General features: G+C 50.5%; 3 protein-coding genes across 3 annotated transcripts; 2 read left to right on the top strand and 1 right to left on the bottom strand.

Annotated features, from left to right (window-relative positions):
- Window positions 1–649: 649 nt before the first annotated feature.
- LOC120908418 (coiled-coil domain-containing protein 6) lies at window positions 650–7,224 on the bottom strand. Its single transcript, XM_040319383.1, has 5 exons — window positions 6,833–7,224; window positions 5,567–5,691; window positions 5,389–5,479; window positions 4,692–5,125; window positions 650–4,608 (listed from the first exon to the last, which is right to left on the bottom strand). Exons 2-5 carry the CDS (start codon window positions 5,680–5,682, stop codon window positions 3,936–3,938), a joined length of 1,314 nt encoding a protein of 437 aa, XP_040175317.1. The 5' UTR covers window positions 5,683–5,691; window positions 6,833–7,224; the 3' UTR covers window positions 650–3,935.
- Window positions 7,225–7,362: 138 nt separating this feature from the next.
- Window positions 7,363–9,164, top strand: LOC120908419 (IST1 homolog). Its single transcript, XM_040319384.1, has 3 exons — window positions 7,363–8,339; window positions 8,414–8,617; window positions 8,694–9,164. Exons 1-3 carry the CDS (start codon window positions 7,506–7,508, stop codon window positions 8,877–8,879), a joined length of 1,224 nt encoding a protein of 407 aa, XP_040175318.1. The 5' UTR covers window positions 7,363–7,505; the 3' UTR covers window positions 8,880–9,164.
- A 426-nt stretch (window positions 9,165–9,590) lies between these two features.
- On the top strand, window positions 9,591–19,176 carry LOC120893488. Its single transcript, XM_040295410.1, has 8 exons — window positions 9,591–14,686; window positions 14,794–14,881; window positions 15,683–15,795; window positions 15,892–16,099; window positions 16,171–17,101; window positions 17,184–17,409; window positions 17,495–17,663; window positions 17,732–19,176. Exons 1-8 carry the CDS (start codon window positions 10,793–10,795, stop codon window positions 18,277–18,279), a joined length of 6,177 nt encoding a protein of 2,058 aa, XP_040151344.1. The 5' UTR covers window positions 9,591–10,792; the 3' UTR covers window positions 18,280–19,176.
- Window positions 19,177–19,251: the final 75 nt, after the last annotated feature.

Raw genomic sequence — 19,251 nt, forward strand, 5'->3', positions numbered from 1 at the left:
TCCTACCGAAAATCACAGATATTTGATTTTTCAGTCGTTTAACCTACCGAAAACTACCGATAAAATTTTGATGCGCCTACCGAAAACCGCCAAAATAATCTGGCCACACTGATGGAGCATGGTTCACTTCTCCCGAATACAGTAGAGTCCGGACAGTTGGGCGGAGATACAAGTTTTTAAGAAATAAATTTATCTGTTTGACGATGTTTAAAGAGTAAAACATCATTTAAAGGAGTACCATTTAGTATTTTATGCTCTTTTTAATGATGTACCGTTAAAAGTACAATTAATTAGCCAATTGCGCAATTGCACCACATGCAGAAGCCTTGCTGCTCCTTAAGGGTGCCAACGATACTTTAATGCAGCTTTAAAGCATATGAATAAAATGCGTTTTAAATGAAATTGGAAAAAAACGAACGACCCAAAATGGCTGCGTTAAAGATATTTTAAGCTGTTTTAAGTCGTTTTACCATGCTGAAATTGGTTTAAGGCAATTACTGATGCACCGCTCGGTATGCACAGTTCTAATATTAATTCCGTTTCGGCCGACCCGAGCCCAAAGAAAACCAACACAAAGCGCAAATTATTTACCATTATTTATTTTTCATTCGTCTTGTTGCAGTTTTGGAAAATAATATATCAATACATGTCATAATATAATAAGGATAATGTAATAATAAAGATAAGAATGGTTACACAGTAAGCTGCTTTCTTAATATAATGTAGAAATTCTGCCATTGCGCCCCGATCGATCCCTGCTTATATGCCTGGTTTTGCTCGCTTGTTAAGAGAAGTGGGGCACACGCAACGGTGGCAAAATTCAAACCAAATATCCTTCCCATACCAACGCACACACACACACACATACACCATGTGCTTAATAACTTTTTTGCTCCGGAACGTGGATCGATTACCAGTGGTGCATGTCTTAGTTTCACGTTCACCTACACAGAGGGTTCGCTCTTTCCACCACTTTTCCACCTTTACAGTGTTCATAATTTTAACTTTAATTTTAATAGCTTTCCTCCACACAGGAATCACATTTATGGCCGAAACGATGCCGAACACAGTATGTACGCTTTTTACTCCCTCCTGTCTATCTTTATCTGTCTGTCTGTTTGCCTGGTATGTCCTACAATCATGGTGGTAGCAGCCGGGGTGGGCACGCTCTACCTTACGAGTTTGATGATTATCGTTTCTCACGTCTTCCAAAGAAAAACAGCCGCGCAAGCGTAAAAAAATCAACGAGCGTTACGAGTTAATAAGGCAATAGAAGTTGGAAACAACAACGATCAGTCTGACTAAACGCAGGGATACTCGTTTCCCGGTATTGGTGGGGTGGAGTAAACAGGTAAGTATAATGAATGATAATGCATCGAAGAAAAAAAAGGGACAAATAAATCGATTATAATCAACCACCAGATCACACACACATACGCAAATAGAACAAGAAGAATATCCGATTAAGAAGTGTGTTAGCTAAACATGTCTTGTTTGATAGATATTTGTAAATAGTGTTTGCGTATGTAATTCTAGGTTTCCTTTCTCTCGCAATAGCTCCTGCCACGTGAACGTCCTTGCCTTTGCGTTACCATCATCATTAGATTGCATTTCATCCTAAACATACAGCAACTCGCTGCATTTGCCTATTTTTAATGCCCACCTTTGTTCTGCTAAATAATGTATTGGATGTTACTCTCTCCCGTTTGTTTGCCTCTCTGTCTCCATAATGTGCACTGACATATACACACACACAGAACATATACAATTTACACCCACGATCATTGTTTTGATTGGACATTCAGCAATAGTAAGGATGGATCATGTATGATCCTTGCCGGGATGGGGGGGATAAATTTCGCAGCTCCGGTTATCTATACTACGCAACACTAACGTGTAACAGCGGGCAACAACAGTTGATGTGAGAGAAGAAGGGAACTATTTTGAGTGTGTTTCGTGAATGTGGAGTGAGCGTTCTGTAGGGTTTGCTGAAATGCAGTCCTAATAGTTTTGCAACTTTTAGTATACACTCCCCTGACTAACTGACTGACTTTTGTTGACCATATTAGCCTAAGACGTTTGCTGTGTTTTATATGCTATGTTTGTGGTTTTTGTGTGCACTCCATTCATGGTGGCGCTGATGGGAACATCTATAATGCATTGACGTTGTATCGTGTTTTTCTTTTCTGTTCTATTCGTTGGTTTTATCATAATTTCCCCTTGCTCTATCCGTACTTCCCTACACTTCCATCGTGTAGCGTGTAGGATCGTGTGAAAGAGAGTCAGCGAATGCGTCGAGAAAAAGAAAGAGAGAGAGACGGACAAAACACTTTTGTCAACTGGGTTCTGCTGAATAGTGGCTGCCTAAACGGCAACTATTTTCTCTTGATGTGAGAGCGAATAGGTTTGCTGATACTGCTCATTTCATATTGAACGGGTTTTCTATGCCTACTCTCTCTCTCTGTATCTCTTTTCATATTGAGCTCTGTGTTTAGTTTATGATGAAAATGAAAGCACGAAACATAAAAATAGGACTTTTACATAATCATCCCATTTGTCTGTGTGTGCACGATGATCACGATGATCCCGTTTCCTATCGGTTATGCTATAAGTACTTTTGCGTTACGCTTCCTTCAATGTTCTAGCTATATGCTGGCTTTTTGTTTCCCCCCGCCAAACTCATCGAGAAACTATACTCCCCCCTGCGTTAACCTTTCAAAAATTCGGTATATGTTGCTGGTTTCGTGCCATTCGATTGGGGCGACACCCCCTCCGATAGGGAAGAATCCGATCCGATCATCATCCAACCGTTCTCCAACGCTTTATGACAACTAGTAACAGAACGAACGGGTTGGTTTTGTTTTTTTTTTTGCTTAAAATAATTCCACTACTATTATCACTTCGAAATTCCCATTCCAGTTCCAAAATTATCGCTTCTGCGCTGCTCAAGTTCGCTTTTAAATTCCTTTTGCTTCTTTTCCTTTCTGTCTTTAGCTAGATTAGCTACTCTGAAGCACGTGTTGAGTGTGCGTTCGCACATTCACCTGTTTCATGGTTAGACGCAAACCTCCACAAACACACTCTCTCTCTCTGTCTCTTTCATTCTCATCGTACGCGATACGGCGCTAAGAAGAGGTTCCTTAGCGAGCGAGGAACATTTTCCATCCTGTATGAATGCGAACAACTTGCGTTTACTGCTTCTAGTGTTCTCTAACAATAATTAGTATCCGAAATATTACGTGTTTTTAATCCTTTTTTGTATGTCCTTGTTGCTTTTCCTTACTCCCGTACTAGGTCTCTCTCTTGCACACCCAACCGATCCCACCAACAGTTGTCCGTTGCGAACTGTTTGCCGAACTGAATGATTTGCTTCTATAAATTCCCTCCAAAAAAAAACCCAAAATCTAAACCACAAAATAAAAGTATAAGAATAGAAAAAGCGTGAACGAGTTATACATTCACTCTGCATAAGATCGTGCATTGGAGGGGTTTCTTCTTCTGCTGCTGCTGCTGGGTTGTGTGCCGCGATCGCTAACTTCTAACTGATCTTTATCCGCTTTGGAAAAGCGTGTATGCATATTTATATAGGCAGCGTTTTGTTTTACTGTCACCATTCCTCACGATACACGATCGGAATATCGTTTTGCGGCAAACGGTTTTCTAGAGGAAAAGCGTATGGTTGCACATCGGACACGGTTCAGTCGTGTAGCAGCGAAACCCTGTAACGACGCTGCTGCTATGACGACGATCGGCGTTTGAAGGACGAAAAAGCTAAGCTTCAGTTTCAAATGTGCTTCCTATATCCGCACACGGTGCACCGGGGGCTGTTGGGCTTCCCCGGCTTACGATAAAAAGGGAAGGGGGAAAGAACGGGCCGCTGCTGCTACCAACCTGGTTCTCTATCCTGCGCGCGAGCCACACAGTCGCAGGACACTTTAATCCTTGCACATCGAGGTATCCATTGGGCTGGCCGGTTGCACGAAGGACGTATTGCCGGTGAACGAGATATTACTGCTAGTGTTGTTCGAGGCGGACGAACCGATGCTACTGTTGAGCGAGCCGGCACCAACGCCACCGCCGCCGGTGCTGCCACCGCTTCCGCCACCGAGCAGTGGGAACAGATTGCCACCCCCACCACCACCGGTGGAGTGATGCGAGGAAAGCACATTCGGTGCCGACGTGTTCAGTCCGTGCGGTATGGCCGGCTTGATAAACCGCTCACTGGCCCGCCGGCTCACCAGCTGCCCGCACGTGATGCAGCGCGTCAGCCCGCCCGGGCTGATCGGGCGCTGGCTCGCCAGTGCCGATACGTTCTCATTGAACAGCCGCTCGTCCTCGAACTCGAGCGACGATTCCGACTCGGACAGGTGCCGGGAGAGGGCTTCGCGGCGTTCCACCTCCTGCTGCAGCTTGCGCTGCAGCCGCTTGTTTTCATCGCGTATGCACTTCTCCTCGTGCGCAAACTGTTGCGTCTTTTCCTTACTTTCCTTCTCGGCCGCCGCCAGGTTGCTGCGCAGCTGGTCCACCTCCGAGCGCAGGTTGGTGATGTGTGCGGTCAGCTGGGTGGCCGTGTCGTTGCCATTCTCGTTGCGATGATGGCTGATCTCTCTGTTTCGGGAGGCATAAAGGCATGGAAATAGGTTACTAAAAAGGAAATTGTTTTAAAACCACAAATGGGGCGTTGGCCATACTTTGGGCTGGTCGGGTCGGACACCGGCTGATCCAGCTTGATCTGCAGCGAGCGCTTTTCCGCCTCCAGCTTGTCCATGCGCTTCCACAGCTTGTTCACCAGCGCTTCCTGCTCCTGCTCGAGCGTGTTCTCCAGCTCGACCATCTCGCGCCGCAGCTGCTCGAGATGGTTCTGCTTGGCGGACGTTTCCGCCTCGAGCTTCTCGATCTTGCGCATTAGCTTGTTCACCAAACACTCCTGCTCCTGCTCGAGCGTTTGCTCCAGCTTGCACTTTTCCTGCCGCAGCTGGTCGAGCTTGCGGGACAGATCGTTCGTGAGGCACTCCTCCTCGCGCTCGTAATGGTGCGCCAGCGTTTCCTTCTCCTTCTTCAGCGCCTGTATTTTCTTGAGCAGCGTGTTCGAGATGTACTCCTCCTCCTGCTCCGCTTTCGCTTGCTGGGGAGGGAAAAAAATAACAAGAAGAAGAAGCACGGAACGGGTGCGAGATAAGCGTAATGACAAACAAACTCTCCCGCTTCTGCCAACGCACATCCCTCCTTAATCGGAAATCAATGCATCAATGCAGAGTTGACAGAGGGGGTTTGGGGGGAGGGTGTGCATCATACAACGGAATCTATTGGCTTATACACCCCCCGCCTTTTCCCCCACCGCTCTAAGATGGCGTGACACGTAACGGGCGTGCTGCCGTGTTTACTTACGATGATAACTGACGCTTGGCGCAGGGCACGGTTCTCCTCCTGGATGACTTTTACACGAATTTTATACGTTTCTAGCTCTACCTTCAGCACCCTGAGCAAAAGATACAAACGAGATGCGTGATGAGCAAAATCCGGGGGGGGGGGGGGACAGTGTGGTTAGTTTACCCGTTTTACTTACTTGTTCTGTTGGGTGAGACTTTCGATGCGCTTTTGCAGCTGCTCCCGCGACACCGGGCTCGGCGGGAGCATCGCTCCCCCGTCGAGTGAGCTCTCCGACTCACACGGACTGTCCATTTTGTTGGGCTGGAAGTAGGTGGAAGGTGGCAATGAGAACGCACATCAAGCAAAGGTGGAGAATCGCTTGTGCGACAAAAAGGTACGATCGATAACGGGGATCCTTTCCTTGTGTGTGGCGGTCCCTGCCTTCCCACGCCTCTTTCGAGAGGACAGATAAGCAAATCAAACCGGAACAATTATCGGCTCGTACGGCAAGAGGCGCACACGTTCCCGTGACTATCAGATAATCCCATGCCTTCCCCGGGTTCGTACTAACAGTGATGCATTTCCGATGATGATGCACTTAAAGGTGCTCCTTGCTTATTAGTCATATTTTAGGCAATCCACAAACGCACGCACACACCCGCTCGGTGAAAGGCTACGGGTAGCGAAGGGGCAACAAGCACGAAGATCTATCGAAACGGGTAGGGCGGCCACTCTTGCCACACATTAGAAAGTCACAAAACGGGGCTTGACAAATCAGGCAAATCCCTGACGATGAGGCTTCAATTACTTCCGCCTTTACGTCGGCCAGCCCAACAAACAGCAATGATCAAAGTAGCCCTAGATGCCACGAGATGGGTGTTGCGAGGGGGGATGTACTTGCATTCCCCGAAACTAAAGTTCGAAATTAATTTACCTTTTTGGGTACCCCCCCCCCCTGTTCGCTTGTGGTGCAATCTGCCCTAATGCCTACACATACACCAATGCAGCAACAGAAGACGTGTATGCCACAACCGAACACCTCCCTCCCTCCTCTCTCTTTTTCCTTTACTTTCGAAGGAATTACTACACCACCACCACCACTGCTGCCCCATCCTTTCCCTTCCTACCCCTTGAGTGTGGTATGGGAAAATATAAAATCGTAGCAACACCCATTGCCAACTCTTGCCCACAAACCAGCATGCAACAGACCGATCTGCATCGGGGTTGAATTAGAGACAGCCCATGCCAACTTGACAGGGAAGGGTGGTCGGGGTAAGCAGCGGGGAGGAGTTTTTACCCGTGCAGAGCAGCGAAGCCCCCGAAGCTCCGCCGATCCTCGACCGGAAGAGGGCTGCAACGGAATGGGTTTGGGCAGCGAAAAGGGTGATGAGTAGCAAAAACCAACAGCAGCAGCAGTGGGATCACCACCACCACCTTTTTTCCTGGGCTCCCTGGTACTTACATCCAACTTGGCTGAGGAACTCGGGCACCGTGCAACAAACCTTCACCGTCGAACTACACACGCACGCACGCACTGCACTGGCTATCGGGCTGTATCGCACGCCGCCGCGTTGGTCCGGACCGGATGTAAGCTTTTGTTGAAATTTTATTGCACGAAATCACTTTTTTTCCTCCTCCGCCTCCTCCTGCTATGTTTGCCGATATTTTTCGTGCTTTCCTTTTCTTCGTTCTCGCCGTTTTTGACAGCAGGCCGAATATTTATATCAAAAGTGTACGGGCGGGAGGTTCGCTCATGCAGGATTTCGTCTCCCTCCCTCCTCGGCCCTTTTTAACTGTCGCACAGCGAAGGCGGTCCCTGTTTTTGAGAGATTAGATCAACACAAAGGCGCCCTTTGGGAGGTTGTGCGGTGGAAAATCGGCACAGTGCAGCGGTTCGGTACGCCGCGAAATGTCAACCTGTGTGCTGCCCGGTGAAAATGCTACGTGTCTGGCTGTCTGTCAAACGCTCTATCAACCCCAACTGTCAAAAGCGAAACGCAACAAAAACAAAGACGCAGAGTGACTCATTTCCACGGAGCAAGAGAGGGGAGAAAAACATTGTCCTTGCAGCGCAGCCCTCATTTACCTCAAAAGTTACTAATTAAAGTGTCTGTGGCTGTTGCATTTCCTCGACCATGTTCTCCAGCGCGCCCAACTACACGAAGCTGAAGACGAACCTGCGGCTGGCGCTGAATCGGCTCAAGCTGCTGGAGAAGAAAAAAACGGAACTGGCCCAGAAGGCGCGGAAGGAGATCGCGGACTATCTGGTCGCGGGCAAGCCCGAACGGGCCCGCATCCGGGTCGAGCACATCATCCGCGAGGACTACCTGGTGGAGGCGATGGAGATCGTGGAAATGTACTGCGATTTGATACTGGCCCGGTTCGGGCTGGTCACGCAGATGAAGGAGCTGGACGAGGGCATCGAGGAAGCGGTGAGCAGCATCATCTGGGTGGCGCCGCGCCTGCAGGCGGACGTGCAGGAGCTGAAGCTGTGCTCGGACATATTCACGCTGAAGTACGGCAAACCGTACGCGGAGCAGGTGCGCGCCGCCATCCCGCCCCACAAGGTGTCGGACAAGCTGATGCACAAGCTGGCGATACAGGCCCCGCCGAAGCTGCTGGTGGAGAAGTATCTGATCGAGATAGCGAAGATCTTTAACGTCGAGTACGAGCCGGACCCGCTCGTGATGAAGGACGACCATTCGAGCATTATGGATGGGGAGATTGACGGTGCTGGCGGCGGCGGCGGTGTGCTGATCGATCTGGCGGACAAGAACAATCTGGACGGCGGTTCCGGTGGTGCTTCCGGTGGCAATGGATCGGGAAACCGAGGCGGTGGTGGTGGTGGTGGCAGTGGTGGCAGCGGAGGTGGTGCAGTGACCTCGCCACCGAACGTAGGCTTTGTCGCGTATCCGCCAGCCATTCCACAGCTACCCGTCGTACCGCCGACCGTTCCGTTTCAGTATCCGGTAAGATTGGAGGGATGATTCATCGCATGAGCTAACATGATAATGATGCTTATCTTCTTTTGAATCAATTGCAGGCTGGCCCGAGCGGTCAACATTTCGGTGCGGCTTCCGCACCACCACCGTTCAATTACAACATACCGCCCAACTCGTCGGAGAAGGAAGAGATTAAGGATTTGAACATAAATTCCAACTTTCTGAACGAAGAGCGAGGCGCAACAGGCGATTCTAGCGGACCACCACCGTCCTATTCCTCGCTCAGTCCGGATGATAACATGCAGGTAAGTTTCATACGTTTTGTTTTGGGAAATAGTTCATCTAAACACTGCTTTAATTGGTTTTTCTTTCACTTTTCAGAACTCGACCAAACCGAAACCTCAACCCCGGTCGAAGTTCTCGCCAGAGCTAAACTTCCCGCCCTTGCCGAACGTGCCGCTGGATCTGCCGGACATACCGGACGGTGACGAAAACAAGAACGATAACGATGAGATCGATTTCGACGATCTGTCGCGCCGGTTTGAGGAGCTGAAACGGAAGAAGTAAAGCTCTTTATAGAGAGTTTGTGGCTGTGCCAACAGCTTAGCGTTGGGCACGGCTGAGTGTGTCTCATAGCTTTACCGCTCGATCGGATCGCAAAGGGCAAATGTATGCTGGAAACGTTGGTACGCGCATCAGGAAGTTACCGTACCCGTTTTGTTTTTTTTTAGATGCTATATAATTTTGTCTGTATTGTTTTCCTCCCCTCATTTATATGCTCTAATCAAATGTGAACAGAAATTATGTATTAATTATAAGCATGAATAAAGGACTCGTAAGGAGAAAGTTTAATTCAGGGTTAAATTTATAACCAATGAACCCAACATGAAATGAACTGATTTTATTTCAATTCTTTGATAAGACACGTTTACACACTAACCATCCCTATACAGTACGCGTTTTTTTTTAAATATGCCTTTATAAAATGCGTGTTGGTGCTTTTGTCCATTACAAAATGACATAACAGATGCAACGATTTCAGCTAAAAGATTAAGTAATTTAACTTAAAATGCTACATTCAATTCGATACTTTACTTTGTGTACGTCTTACTATGAAAACAAAGTTCATTCCATGATATTTAACCAACGGTCAATTCAAAATTGACTTAGAAAACTTTGACCAGCATTCGAGCTCGAATGGTTTTCACGCATCCTGCTCGAAACAAAGTGACAGCTACACAAAAAGCGCCCACACGCACACACATACGTACACACGTACGCAAGAACGCACGTCTTGCAAGCCAAGTGAAAGCCACAATTGCTTGATTCTGCGGAAAAAATTGTGAATATTCATGCGTATGCTTACTTGGTAGTGTTTAATTCGGGTGATTTGGGCTGAAAAGTGTAAATACCACCAGACGGTGATGAAATACAAGTTAAATGTTGCTTTTACTTGCCAAGTGTGAGTGAATGTGTGTTTGCCAGTGGTCCCTTGGTAGCCGTGGTGGTCCCTCTACAGTTAGTGGTCCCACTAGCGTTCCCCCTCTCCCCTCCACCACCATCACCAGTGATCCCTTTTGTGATGGAATGATAGCAAATTGTGTATACAAACAAATAAAGGGGCTGGGGTAAAGCGTGAAAAGTGCGTAATTGAGCGTCGTGGAAAAGCTGCCATAGGGCTCGAGGAAGTAAGGTGGAACAACGCTCGGGGAAAGGGAGCTCCTGTTCACGCCTTTTTTCTGAGGGCAGTTCTCATAATTTGCGTTGAAAAGATTGCTATGCTCTCCTTCCTTGTCCCGAATGTGTGAAGTGTTGTGCGTGTGAGTGTACATATGAACATTAAACCGATTGTGATTAGTAAAGTGCAACAATAAAAGGGAAGAAAAACGATTGCTTCGCAGAATTTGCTCGACTCCTTTCCCTTCTTTGTGTGTGCCTGCATGCGTGCGTGTGTGTGTGTGTGTGTGTCAATCACTCCATTCCAGAGCGTCATCGCGAATGGCGGAGCTGCTAGTTGCTGGTTCGGCCGCCAGAGGGCATCGTGGCGTGGAGCTGTCAGTTTGCGTGTTGTCCCGTTTGCTGGCTCCCGTCGCACGTCCGTCGTTCGTAGAAGAATGAGGATTTGTTGGCTGTGATAGAGAGAAGAAAAAAAAGCGGTGTCGCAAGTAGTTTTAGGCCTACATCAGCCGGGTGAATTGTTTTTGAATTGGAAATCACCCTTCCAACGTTTTATGCTGCCAACGATTTTGTAAAGAAAAAAAAAAGTTTGTTTTACCATACCCGATTGTTAGATAGTTTGTGAGTTGAAGTGTAGCAGTGTAAGAGCACCACCGAAACAATGGAACATTTTAGAGCGTGATTGTGTGGCGGGGCGAAAGGGGAGCCGCCATCGACGAGATTGTTGTGTTGCGTGAAAACGGAATTGTGGCGAGCAGCAGTTCGATAAAGGCCAGCTGTTGGTCGCTGTTGGCGTTCGTAAGATGGCACAATACTATGAGATTGTACAGCAGGACGAACTAAAGAATGCCTATCAGCAGATAAATATTGACAACGGAATCCAGCTGGTGATGGGCGACGATGTACAGTTTGGCTCGCAGCAAGTGATTCTTTCGCAGGAGCAACCGAATGAAGTGCAGCTGATCGGTGGTGTCTATCAAACAGCGCACCAAATTCCACAGCAGCAGCAGCAACAGCAGCAGCATCACCAGCAGCATATACAGGACGCAAACTATCTTGGACAGGCGAACACGTCCATGGTTGCAGACACGTACATGCAGTCGCCTATGGCCACCCAGCAAACACAGCTCCAGCATCAGCAGCAGCAGCAACAGCAGCAACCCCCTCTCCAACAGCAGCAGCAGCAGCAGCAAATTTACTACACTGACGAAAGCACCGGGCAGCTTGTCCAGGCGTCGAATATTTTACCGCAAGAACCCTTGCTCGATCCGCAGCAAACGCTGCATGTGATGCAAACCGCTTCGGAACAGCAGCTACATCAACCACAGCAGCAGCAAATTCTGCACCAACAGTTGACGCCGCCGCCCCAGCAGCAGCAACAGCAGCAACAACATCAATCGCCTGTACAGCAACAGCAAATCACGCACCATCCAGTGGTGCAGGTTGTGCAGGGAATACAGCGCCACGGCCAGCAGCACATCATAATCCGGCAAACGGATCAATCAAAGGCCCTGCAAGGGGGCTTGCAGCAGACCCAGCAGCAGCACATACTCACCCACCAGCAGCCGACACAGGTGATACTTCAGTCCCAGGGCACGTCACAGCTGATCCAACGGCAGCAGCAGCAGCAGCCACAACAGCAGCAACAAACTGACCAGTCCAACGCGCAGCACATTATATACGATCAGATTTCTTTGCAATCCCAACAGCAGCCACAGCAGCAGCAGCAGCAGCAGCAGCAGCAGCAGCAGCAGATCGTTTCACTGTCGACGATTCATCAAACAGGAGGTGGTCCCGTTCAGCAGCAACAGCAGCAACAGGCACAGCAGCAGCAGCAGCAGCATCATCAGCAGCAGCCGAAGCCTTCCCAGCCACAAATTACACAGATTCAACTGCAACAACTACCCCAACAGCAGCAGCAACGTGTGTTTAGCAAGGGCGCTTTAACGCTCACTGCGCAGCAACATCAGCAGCTGTTCTCGCAGCAGCAGCTCCATCCAGGTGCATCCCGTCACTGTATCCTAGTAACGAAAACGGCCAATCAGCAACACATTGGCGGTACACAGATTGTGCTCAATCAGCAGCAGCAGCAGCAGCAGCAGCAGCAGCAGCAGCAGCAGCAACCGATTCAGATGCAAAGCAACGTGGTACAGCAATCGGCCATGCTTACTACCCAGCAGCAACAACCCGTTCAGCAGCAGCAGCAGCAGCAGCAGGCGCTGAAACAGGATGGACAGCAACAGCAGCAGCAGACGCAAACCACGGTCGCGGCAGTACAGCTGGCCCAATCCGCGGTGCCGAAAGCGGGCACTGCCGACACGCTGCTTCGCCCCCGATTGACGCGTCCACGTGGGGTGAAATCGGCTGCCCCACGGCAACCGCGCGCCAACATGGCCACGGTGAACGCGGTACAGATGCGCGGTCCACGACCACCGACGACGACCCAGATCATCACGACACAGATACGCGCACCGGCCCAGGTCGCGACGTCGGTTAGCGGTGGGGCAGTGAACGCACAGCAGTCGGCACAGCAAACCGCCGTTTATCAAGGCATCACCGCACGGAACGTAATGGTTGGGAATACGCGCGCCAAGCTCCTGACGATTAACCGAACACCGCAGGCGGGGGGCCTTGCCACGTACCAAAACCCACCGCCACGGCTAACGGTCATGCATCGTACCAACGCGGGTCCAACGTCGGGACAAACTTCTATTCCCATTTCTCAACAGCAACAGCAGCAACAGCAGCAGCAGCCTCAGCAGCAACAAATGCAACCGCAATTGCTACAGGTCAGCTTAGCATCGATCGTGCAGCAACCGAACAGTGCAACTGGCTCGCCAGTGACAACAGTGTCGACCGCGACCGGCACAGCACCGGCAACGGGCGGGACAGCCACTGCGGTCGTCCATCCGTACAATGTGGGCAAACCGGCGGTGGTGGTGAAAACGGAACCGGAAGCTGCTACATCTGAGACCGGCTCGGGTGAGATGATCGACCTGGAGGATAGCATTAAGGCTGCTGTACTGCCCCGGCGGTCCGGCACCGATGAGGTGGGTTCGAGCGGCACCGGAACTCTCTCCATTGCCGGAACGTCCGGGCCGATCTACACCATTCACACCCAGCAGCCGACAATGCAGCACCAGCAGCAGCAGCAGCAACGGGTCGCCACCACCAACGGTCTGTCCTTTGTTACGAACGATCCGAACAGTCTGATTCACCTCGCCAACGGTCAAACGGTGACGTCGGCCCAGTTTCGCACATTCCAAGAGAAGCAGCAACAGCGGCAGCAGGAAGCCTTCCGGGGCGGCTTCAGCCAGCAGGGTCGCGGCCGTGCCCCGCAGCGTGGCATGATGATCCGCCAGCGGGGTGGAGCCGTCGGCCGCCAGATGGTAGCGATACAGGCGCCCCAAGCGCAGCCGACAATGATGGCAACGTCCGCGCCGCAGATCACGCTTCCGCAGGGCCCGATTCACATTTCCGCCGCGCAGGTGCTGCAGAATCAGGGCATGGTGCAGCCGGCCACCCAGCTGCAGCTGCAAACCGGCACGCTGCAGCAGGTGACGCCCACCACTACCCTCCGGCAGGTGCAAACGATCGGGCCGCAGACGGGCGAGACGGAGTTTCGCGAGAGCGCCCGGATGCTGGTTATCCTGCAGAGTGGCGAGCAGCGGTTGATCACGTTCACCCTGCCGAAGGAAAGCTGCACCGTGCAGGATCTGCTCGAGCAGGTGCAGGTGCAGTACTCGCCAGACAGCAACATACAGTGCATCTCGAACCCGGGCGGTGACGTCGACTACATCGTCACGGTTGGCATTGGCGAATCGGAAACGGCGGAAGTGATCCGGCAGGCGGAAATTACGCTGCGCAGCCAGTTCCAGCTGAACAATCATTCGCATCAGTCGCAACCTATGTTGCAGCAGCAGCATCAGCAACAGCAACAACAACAACAGCAGCAACAGCAGCAGCAGCAACAGCAGCAGCAACAACAGTTGCAACAGCAGCAGCAGCAGCAGCAACAGACGATGATTCCTCAAGCATGCGTTATTCAGCAGCCGCAAACAATGATGATTACCTTGCAATCACAGCAACCACAGCAGCAACAGCAGCAGCAGCAGCAGCATGTGATATCACGGTTTGCCGACTCGTACCGGCAAACGATATCGCTCGGCACACCGGTATCGATCGCTACCTCGTCCGGCACGATGCAATCGCTGCTGCAAACGACCACGCCGGAAACCGCGGGCCCAGAGGTGAAGCAAAAGCTGATCAAAGGCTTCCTGGCGGTGTGTGCCTCCTGCGGCTACACCGGGCTGGATCATGCCAAATGCCAGCGGTGTAAGCGGATCTTTACCGAGTCACCGCGCCGCATTCCGGAGCCGGACAAGACGCCGGGTGCCGCCCTGACGCCGGGTGGCACCCATCCACCGCCGCTCGTAACGTCCACGCCCATGAGCGGATCGATGCGGAACAAGTACGATATCTACGCGAAGAAGCAAGCGATGAACACGATACTGTTGCGGTCCGGCCGGGGCGGCTCGGCACGGTCCGGGCGGGGCCGAGGCGGCCGGGCAAGCGTGGCGACCAAGTATCCGGACGTCGATCCGCCCGTGTTTACGCTGAGCAGTGACGACGAGGAGACGTCGACGAGCGAGCGCTCGAAAACACTCTACAAAACAGCGGTGAATAGTTCCTCGAAGGTACGGGTTCGTTACAATCAGGGGTGTGGGGTATGATATAATGGACGGTTTTTGAGTTCTTACCTAATTTTGCATTGTTCTCTTTGGTGCTCTTCAATCTTCATTAGGCAAATGCTTCGTCACAGTCCATTAAACGGGATCCGTTGCCATGTGAACCAACACACAACGAGGCTGACACGAGCGCCGTCGTAAATGGTAAGTGTATAATACATGCTTTTCTTAAATTCAAATTACTGGCATTTTTTCTGAAATTAAAATGTAGAAAACATATTTTTTAAAACCCTTTTCCCGAAAAACCAAACCCTTGCCCGGTGAGCGGTTAATTTTAAAAGTGGCTGCTTCGAGCGCCATCTAGTAGACGTTTTGGTAAGCTGTTTCGTAGAGCCCGATGAAAAAACTCACCTCCCCACAGTTGTCAAGTGCGATGGATGAAAATCTGACAGCGAGCAATGAAAGCCGTAATGGCGTGTCCGGCTGAGCTAGGCTAGACAGCGAAAGGGAAGAAAAACTCACGTTTTCGAGATTGCTGCACAAGTGCACGATAATGAAGATTGTTTCAGCCGTCGCGTGAAACAAAGTAAAATTTAACGTGTATCGCACCGTATTGTAGTGAGCGTACAGCACTCCCCACATACGCAGCAGTTACCGTCCGCAATTTTGTTTCGCTCTGTCGGTCGGTGTTGCTCGGAACAAAAAGGCATAGACGCGCCGCGTTGAACATTGGTTGCTTTTTGTGGTTTGTTGTACGGTGAAAACCCACGGCACGATTGGTCTGTACAACGGGAAAGCCTCGCCTAGCTGGATCGACATGGTGGATAGATGTAAGCCTGTCCGAGCTGGGCGTATGTTGATAGAAACAGTAGCGGAATCAACAGACACACGCATGGGGTCACGGAAAACTGCCGCGGCTTTGAACAAAAAATGTTCATTTTCGGCTACTGCCAATGGATCGATTTGTAAATGTGTTCGACTCTGTGTTCTCTTTTTCTTCCGCAGACAAGCCTCGGTTGGACATCACGGACGTGAAGAACCTGCCCGATGGGCAGATAACACAAATAGATTGCAGCACCATACGGGTGGGCACACTCAAGTATGAGGCGAATGAAAAGGTAAACATTCAGTCTGTTTCCCTCTGCTGGCTGAGCCACTGTAACGTCGTTTTTACCCCTTTTGTTTCTTGCTGTTCTATTGCTGTGCCGCTGCAGGTTACGATCTCCTCCAAGGGCGTCCGCATTGTGGCACCGAATGTGAAGCGCCCGACCGAGTTCGTCAGCTTGGATCTGCAAATGAACGAGATGAAGAAGGTGCTCACACACTTCTCTAAGGGATTGAACGTGATATTTCTATACACGAACATTTCCGGCGGTGCGTACGTGCGCAAGCATCTCGAGATGGATCCCAGCTCGGATAAACGTAAGTTCCGGAAAGAGGGTAAGAAGTAAAATCATCCACTCATTCCTACATACGCTTGGTTGCGCTTCCAGTGCCCTGTTTCCGCCCCGAAATTGCTTCAAACGATCTAACCAAGCGCATCATCCTGCTGGTGGACAGCATTAGCGAGGAAGCAAAGTCCATCATAAAGAACATCTTCCACCCGGATCTGCTCGAGGAGATCAGTATTCGCGATGCGAAGGAGCTGATCCTGCGCTGTTCATCGAGCCGCTCGTCCAACACGTCCAGCGCCGCGAACGCGCTCGTCGATGCGAACGGGTCCGGTTCGAACGATACGAACGATTCGCTGGAAATTCGCACGATACTGATCTATCCGCCCGGCCCGGGCGGCATTACGATCAACACGGAGGATTACCTGTGCCTGGCGAAGGATCAGTACTTGAACGACATCATCATCGACTTCTACCTGAACTACCTAAAGCTGGAAATGCTCGACGACGGGGAGCGCCAGAGTGTGCACATCTTCAGCACGTTCTTCTACAACCGGCTCACCACGCTCACGACCCGGCAGCGGGGGCCGCCCGGTGACAGGGGCGACGTGCGGTTGTCGGCGGCCCAGAAGCGGCACGCGCGCGTCGCCAACTGGACGAAGAAGGATAACATCTTCGACAAGAAGTTCATCGTCATTCCAATCAACGAGCAGTCGCACTGGTTCCTCGCCATCATCTGCTTCCCCGGGCTTGACTGCCCGGTCACGGCGAGCAACAACACACCGGCACCGAGCCTGTCGACCGTGGCGAAACCGAAGCCGAAAAGTGCACCACGCTCGAAGCGCAATCTGACGATGCAGATCGGCAGCACGACGATAACGCCCGTGTCGAAGCGCGAGATCGAATCGATCCACCTGGCGGACGATGACATGTGCGAGCGGGACGAAGCGGACGGGGACGAGAGCGAGCTGGCGACCGATGCGGAGGACAGCGACGACGAACCGTCCGACGATGGTCGACCACCGATTAAGCAGTAAGTGTGGGGAGGGTGGACCGTTGCCGAAAATGGCATTTTTGTTTTATGGCAAAAACTGACCGTTTGTTGTTGTTTACAGACCGTGCATTTTAATTTTCGATTCGCTGACCGGAGCGTCCAGGAGCCGGGTGGTGGCCACACTGCGCGACTACCTAACGTGCGAGTACCGGGCCAAGATGCCGGACAAGCCAGCAAAGCAGTTCAACAAGCTCAACATGCCCGGCCATTGCGTGAAGGTACCGCAGCAGAACAACTACACCGACTGCGGCCTGTATCTGTTACAGTACGTGGAGCACTTTTTCCTGGTAAGTTAGAGCGGAAGTGCGATAGCTACGATTGCAGCAAGCCACTTAACTATTGTTTGCTGTCTTCACTCGCTTCTCCCCCCAGGATCCAATTCTGGACTACCATCTTCCGATAAAGCAGCTGCAGGATTGGTTCGAAACCATCACGGTGACGAAAAAGCGCGAAGACATTTCCAACCTCATCAAAGAGTTGATCGATAAACATGACCCCAGTGCGCCGCCGTTGCCATCGATCGAGCTACCTACACTAAATGGTAAGGGTGTGTGTGTGTGTGTGTGATTTGTGAATGAATTGAATCGAATTATCTCGCCCTCACTATAGGTAAATTGATAATCGATCCCGACGACAGCCTAAACGATGCCGAGTTCGAGGAGGAGGAGATGGAACACGATGAAGAGTTTGTCAGTGCGTTCGACATGACGCCCGACACGGATGAGCAGCTTTCCTCGCCGGCCAAGGGCACCGACGGAAAGGCCGCCGAAACTATCATTACCAGCAGCCCGACCGTCAAACCGATCGGTTCGAAGAAAATCATTAACTTTAAGCGCTTAGGCGGCCAGTCGCTGATAAACCGGTCGTCGTCCAGCGGCAACAACCTGCAGGATGGTGGTACCAGCTCCACGGAGGGAGGAACAACTAAAGCAGCAACTTCCTCCTCCTCCTCCTCCACCTCCACGACCACTTCCAGCAGCAGCAACAGCAGCAGTAGTAACAATAATAGTAATAGTGGGACGGGGAATACGAAACGGCTGCTGGATGGGAATGGCAGCAAGCTGGCGGGCAGCCAGCAGGACGGTAGCGTGCGGCAAAAGATACCCCGTCTCAGCAACGATAGTAGTGCGAGCAAGGTGGTAACGACACAGCTATAACGCCAGCCGGCTGAGAACGGCGAATAAAACTACTCAGCGAGTTACTATCACTACTACTACTACTCCTAGAACTACCATTGCTACTACACTACTACTACACCAGTACATATTACTATTGATATTCGAAGTTAAAAGTGCAGCATCAGTGATAAAGCTCGGTGGCACAAAATGTGTGTGCTGCAGTATAACGTAATGCAAGTAAATTTCAATTCAATATAAAAGAGAAAATATGCTGAGATACGAACAAGATGACGTGGTGGAATCTTAAGATATGTAGTAGCATTTAGAGATAATATTCATTTACCTTTTTCAATTTAGTTTTTTGTTTCGCTTTTTTGCCACTGTCTCGAACTCTTATAATTTTTCTTTATAATGTTGGTCGTTAGTTTTTTGTTGTTGTTTGATTTAAACAGGCAAATAGTGCGAAAAGAAAACTCCCACAGGCACAAGAAAACAGCTGTGAAACAAGGCTGCAATGACACACACACTTCGCCGTGTCATGTATGAGTCGTTTTCGGATTTTGTTGTGATCGCTTCATTCGCTCCCTTGTAGGGAAGAAGGAGGAGGAGTGCGGTTTGCGGAAAGGGCCCTGTTTAGTTCTGGTAATTTCTGGCAGATGTCAGGTTTTAGTCTAGGCGTGAAGCAGTTGAGGTTAGGGTGAACGGGGATAACGTTTCCCGCGAGAGTCGGTCGTGCTTGCGTGCCGATCCGTTAGAGCTTAATACATGTGAATAACCTTAGATTTACGTACGTGGTAGTAAAACCCAATACAATTTTATCGAGTATGCACTAGCGCTGAATTATGTGAATTACCCTCTCTGTAGCGTGTAGGCACTACGATAAATGGAAATAAAATTTTGTTAATAATAAACTACTCGCACCCTTTGTGAAAACTACCCAGAAAGCCGGTTTGTTTATCATGTTCGTAAGTCCGGTTGCAGTTAATACATGGCATGGCAGCATTCATACAT

Source organism: Anopheles arabiensis, chromosome 2 (genome assembly GCF_016920715.1).
Source record: "Anopheles arabiensis isolate DONGOLA chromosome 2, AaraD3, whole genome shotgun sequence".
Classification (NCBI taxonomy): domain Eukaryota; kingdom Metazoa; phylum Arthropoda; class Insecta; order Diptera; family Culicidae; genus Anopheles; species Anopheles arabiensis.

What these genes read in the sequence shown, in the direction of transcription:
- LOC120908418 (XM_040319383.1), bottom strand. Translation starts at nt 5,682, where the DNA reads ATGGACAGTCCGTGTGAGTCGGAGAGCTCACTCGACGGGGGAGCGATG. An exon ending in AGTCTCACCCAACAGAACAA is followed by an intron (nt 5,480 to 5,566) that starts GTAAGTAAAACG and finishes TCTTTTGCTCAG; the next exon opens with GGTGCTGAAGGTAGAGCTAG. An exon ending in GCCAAGCGTCAGTTATCATC is followed by an intron (nt 5,126 to 5,388) that starts GTAAGTAAACAC and finishes TTCCCTCCCCAG; the next exon opens with CAAGCGAAAGCGGAGCAGGA.
- LOC120908419 (XM_040319384.1), top strand. Translation starts at nt 7,506, where the DNA reads ATGTTCTCCAGCGCGCCCAACTACACGAAGCTGAAGACGAACCTGCGG. An exon ending in CCGTTCCGTTTCAGTATCCG is followed by an intron (nt 8,340 to 8,413) that starts GTAAGATTGGAG and finishes AATCAATTGCAG; the next exon opens with GCTGGCCCGAGCGGTCAACA. An exon ending in GTCCGGATGATAACATGCAG is followed by an intron (nt 8,618 to 8,693) that starts GTAAGTTTCATA and finishes TTCACTTTTCAG; the next exon opens with AACTCGACCAAACCGAAACC.
- LOC120893488 (XM_040295410.1), top strand. Translation starts at nt 10,793, where the DNA reads ATGGCACAATACTATGAGATTGTACAGCAGGACGAACTAAAGAATGCC. An exon ending in CGGTGAATAGTTCCTCGAAG is followed by an intron (nt 14,687 to 14,793) that starts GTACGGGTTCGT and finishes AATCTTCATTAG; the next exon opens with GCAAATGCTTCGTCACAGTC. An exon ending in ACGTGGAGCACTTTTTCCTG is followed by an intron (nt 17,410 to 17,494) that starts GTAAGTTAGAGC and finishes TTCTCCCCCCAG; the next exon opens with GATCCAATTCTGGACTACCA.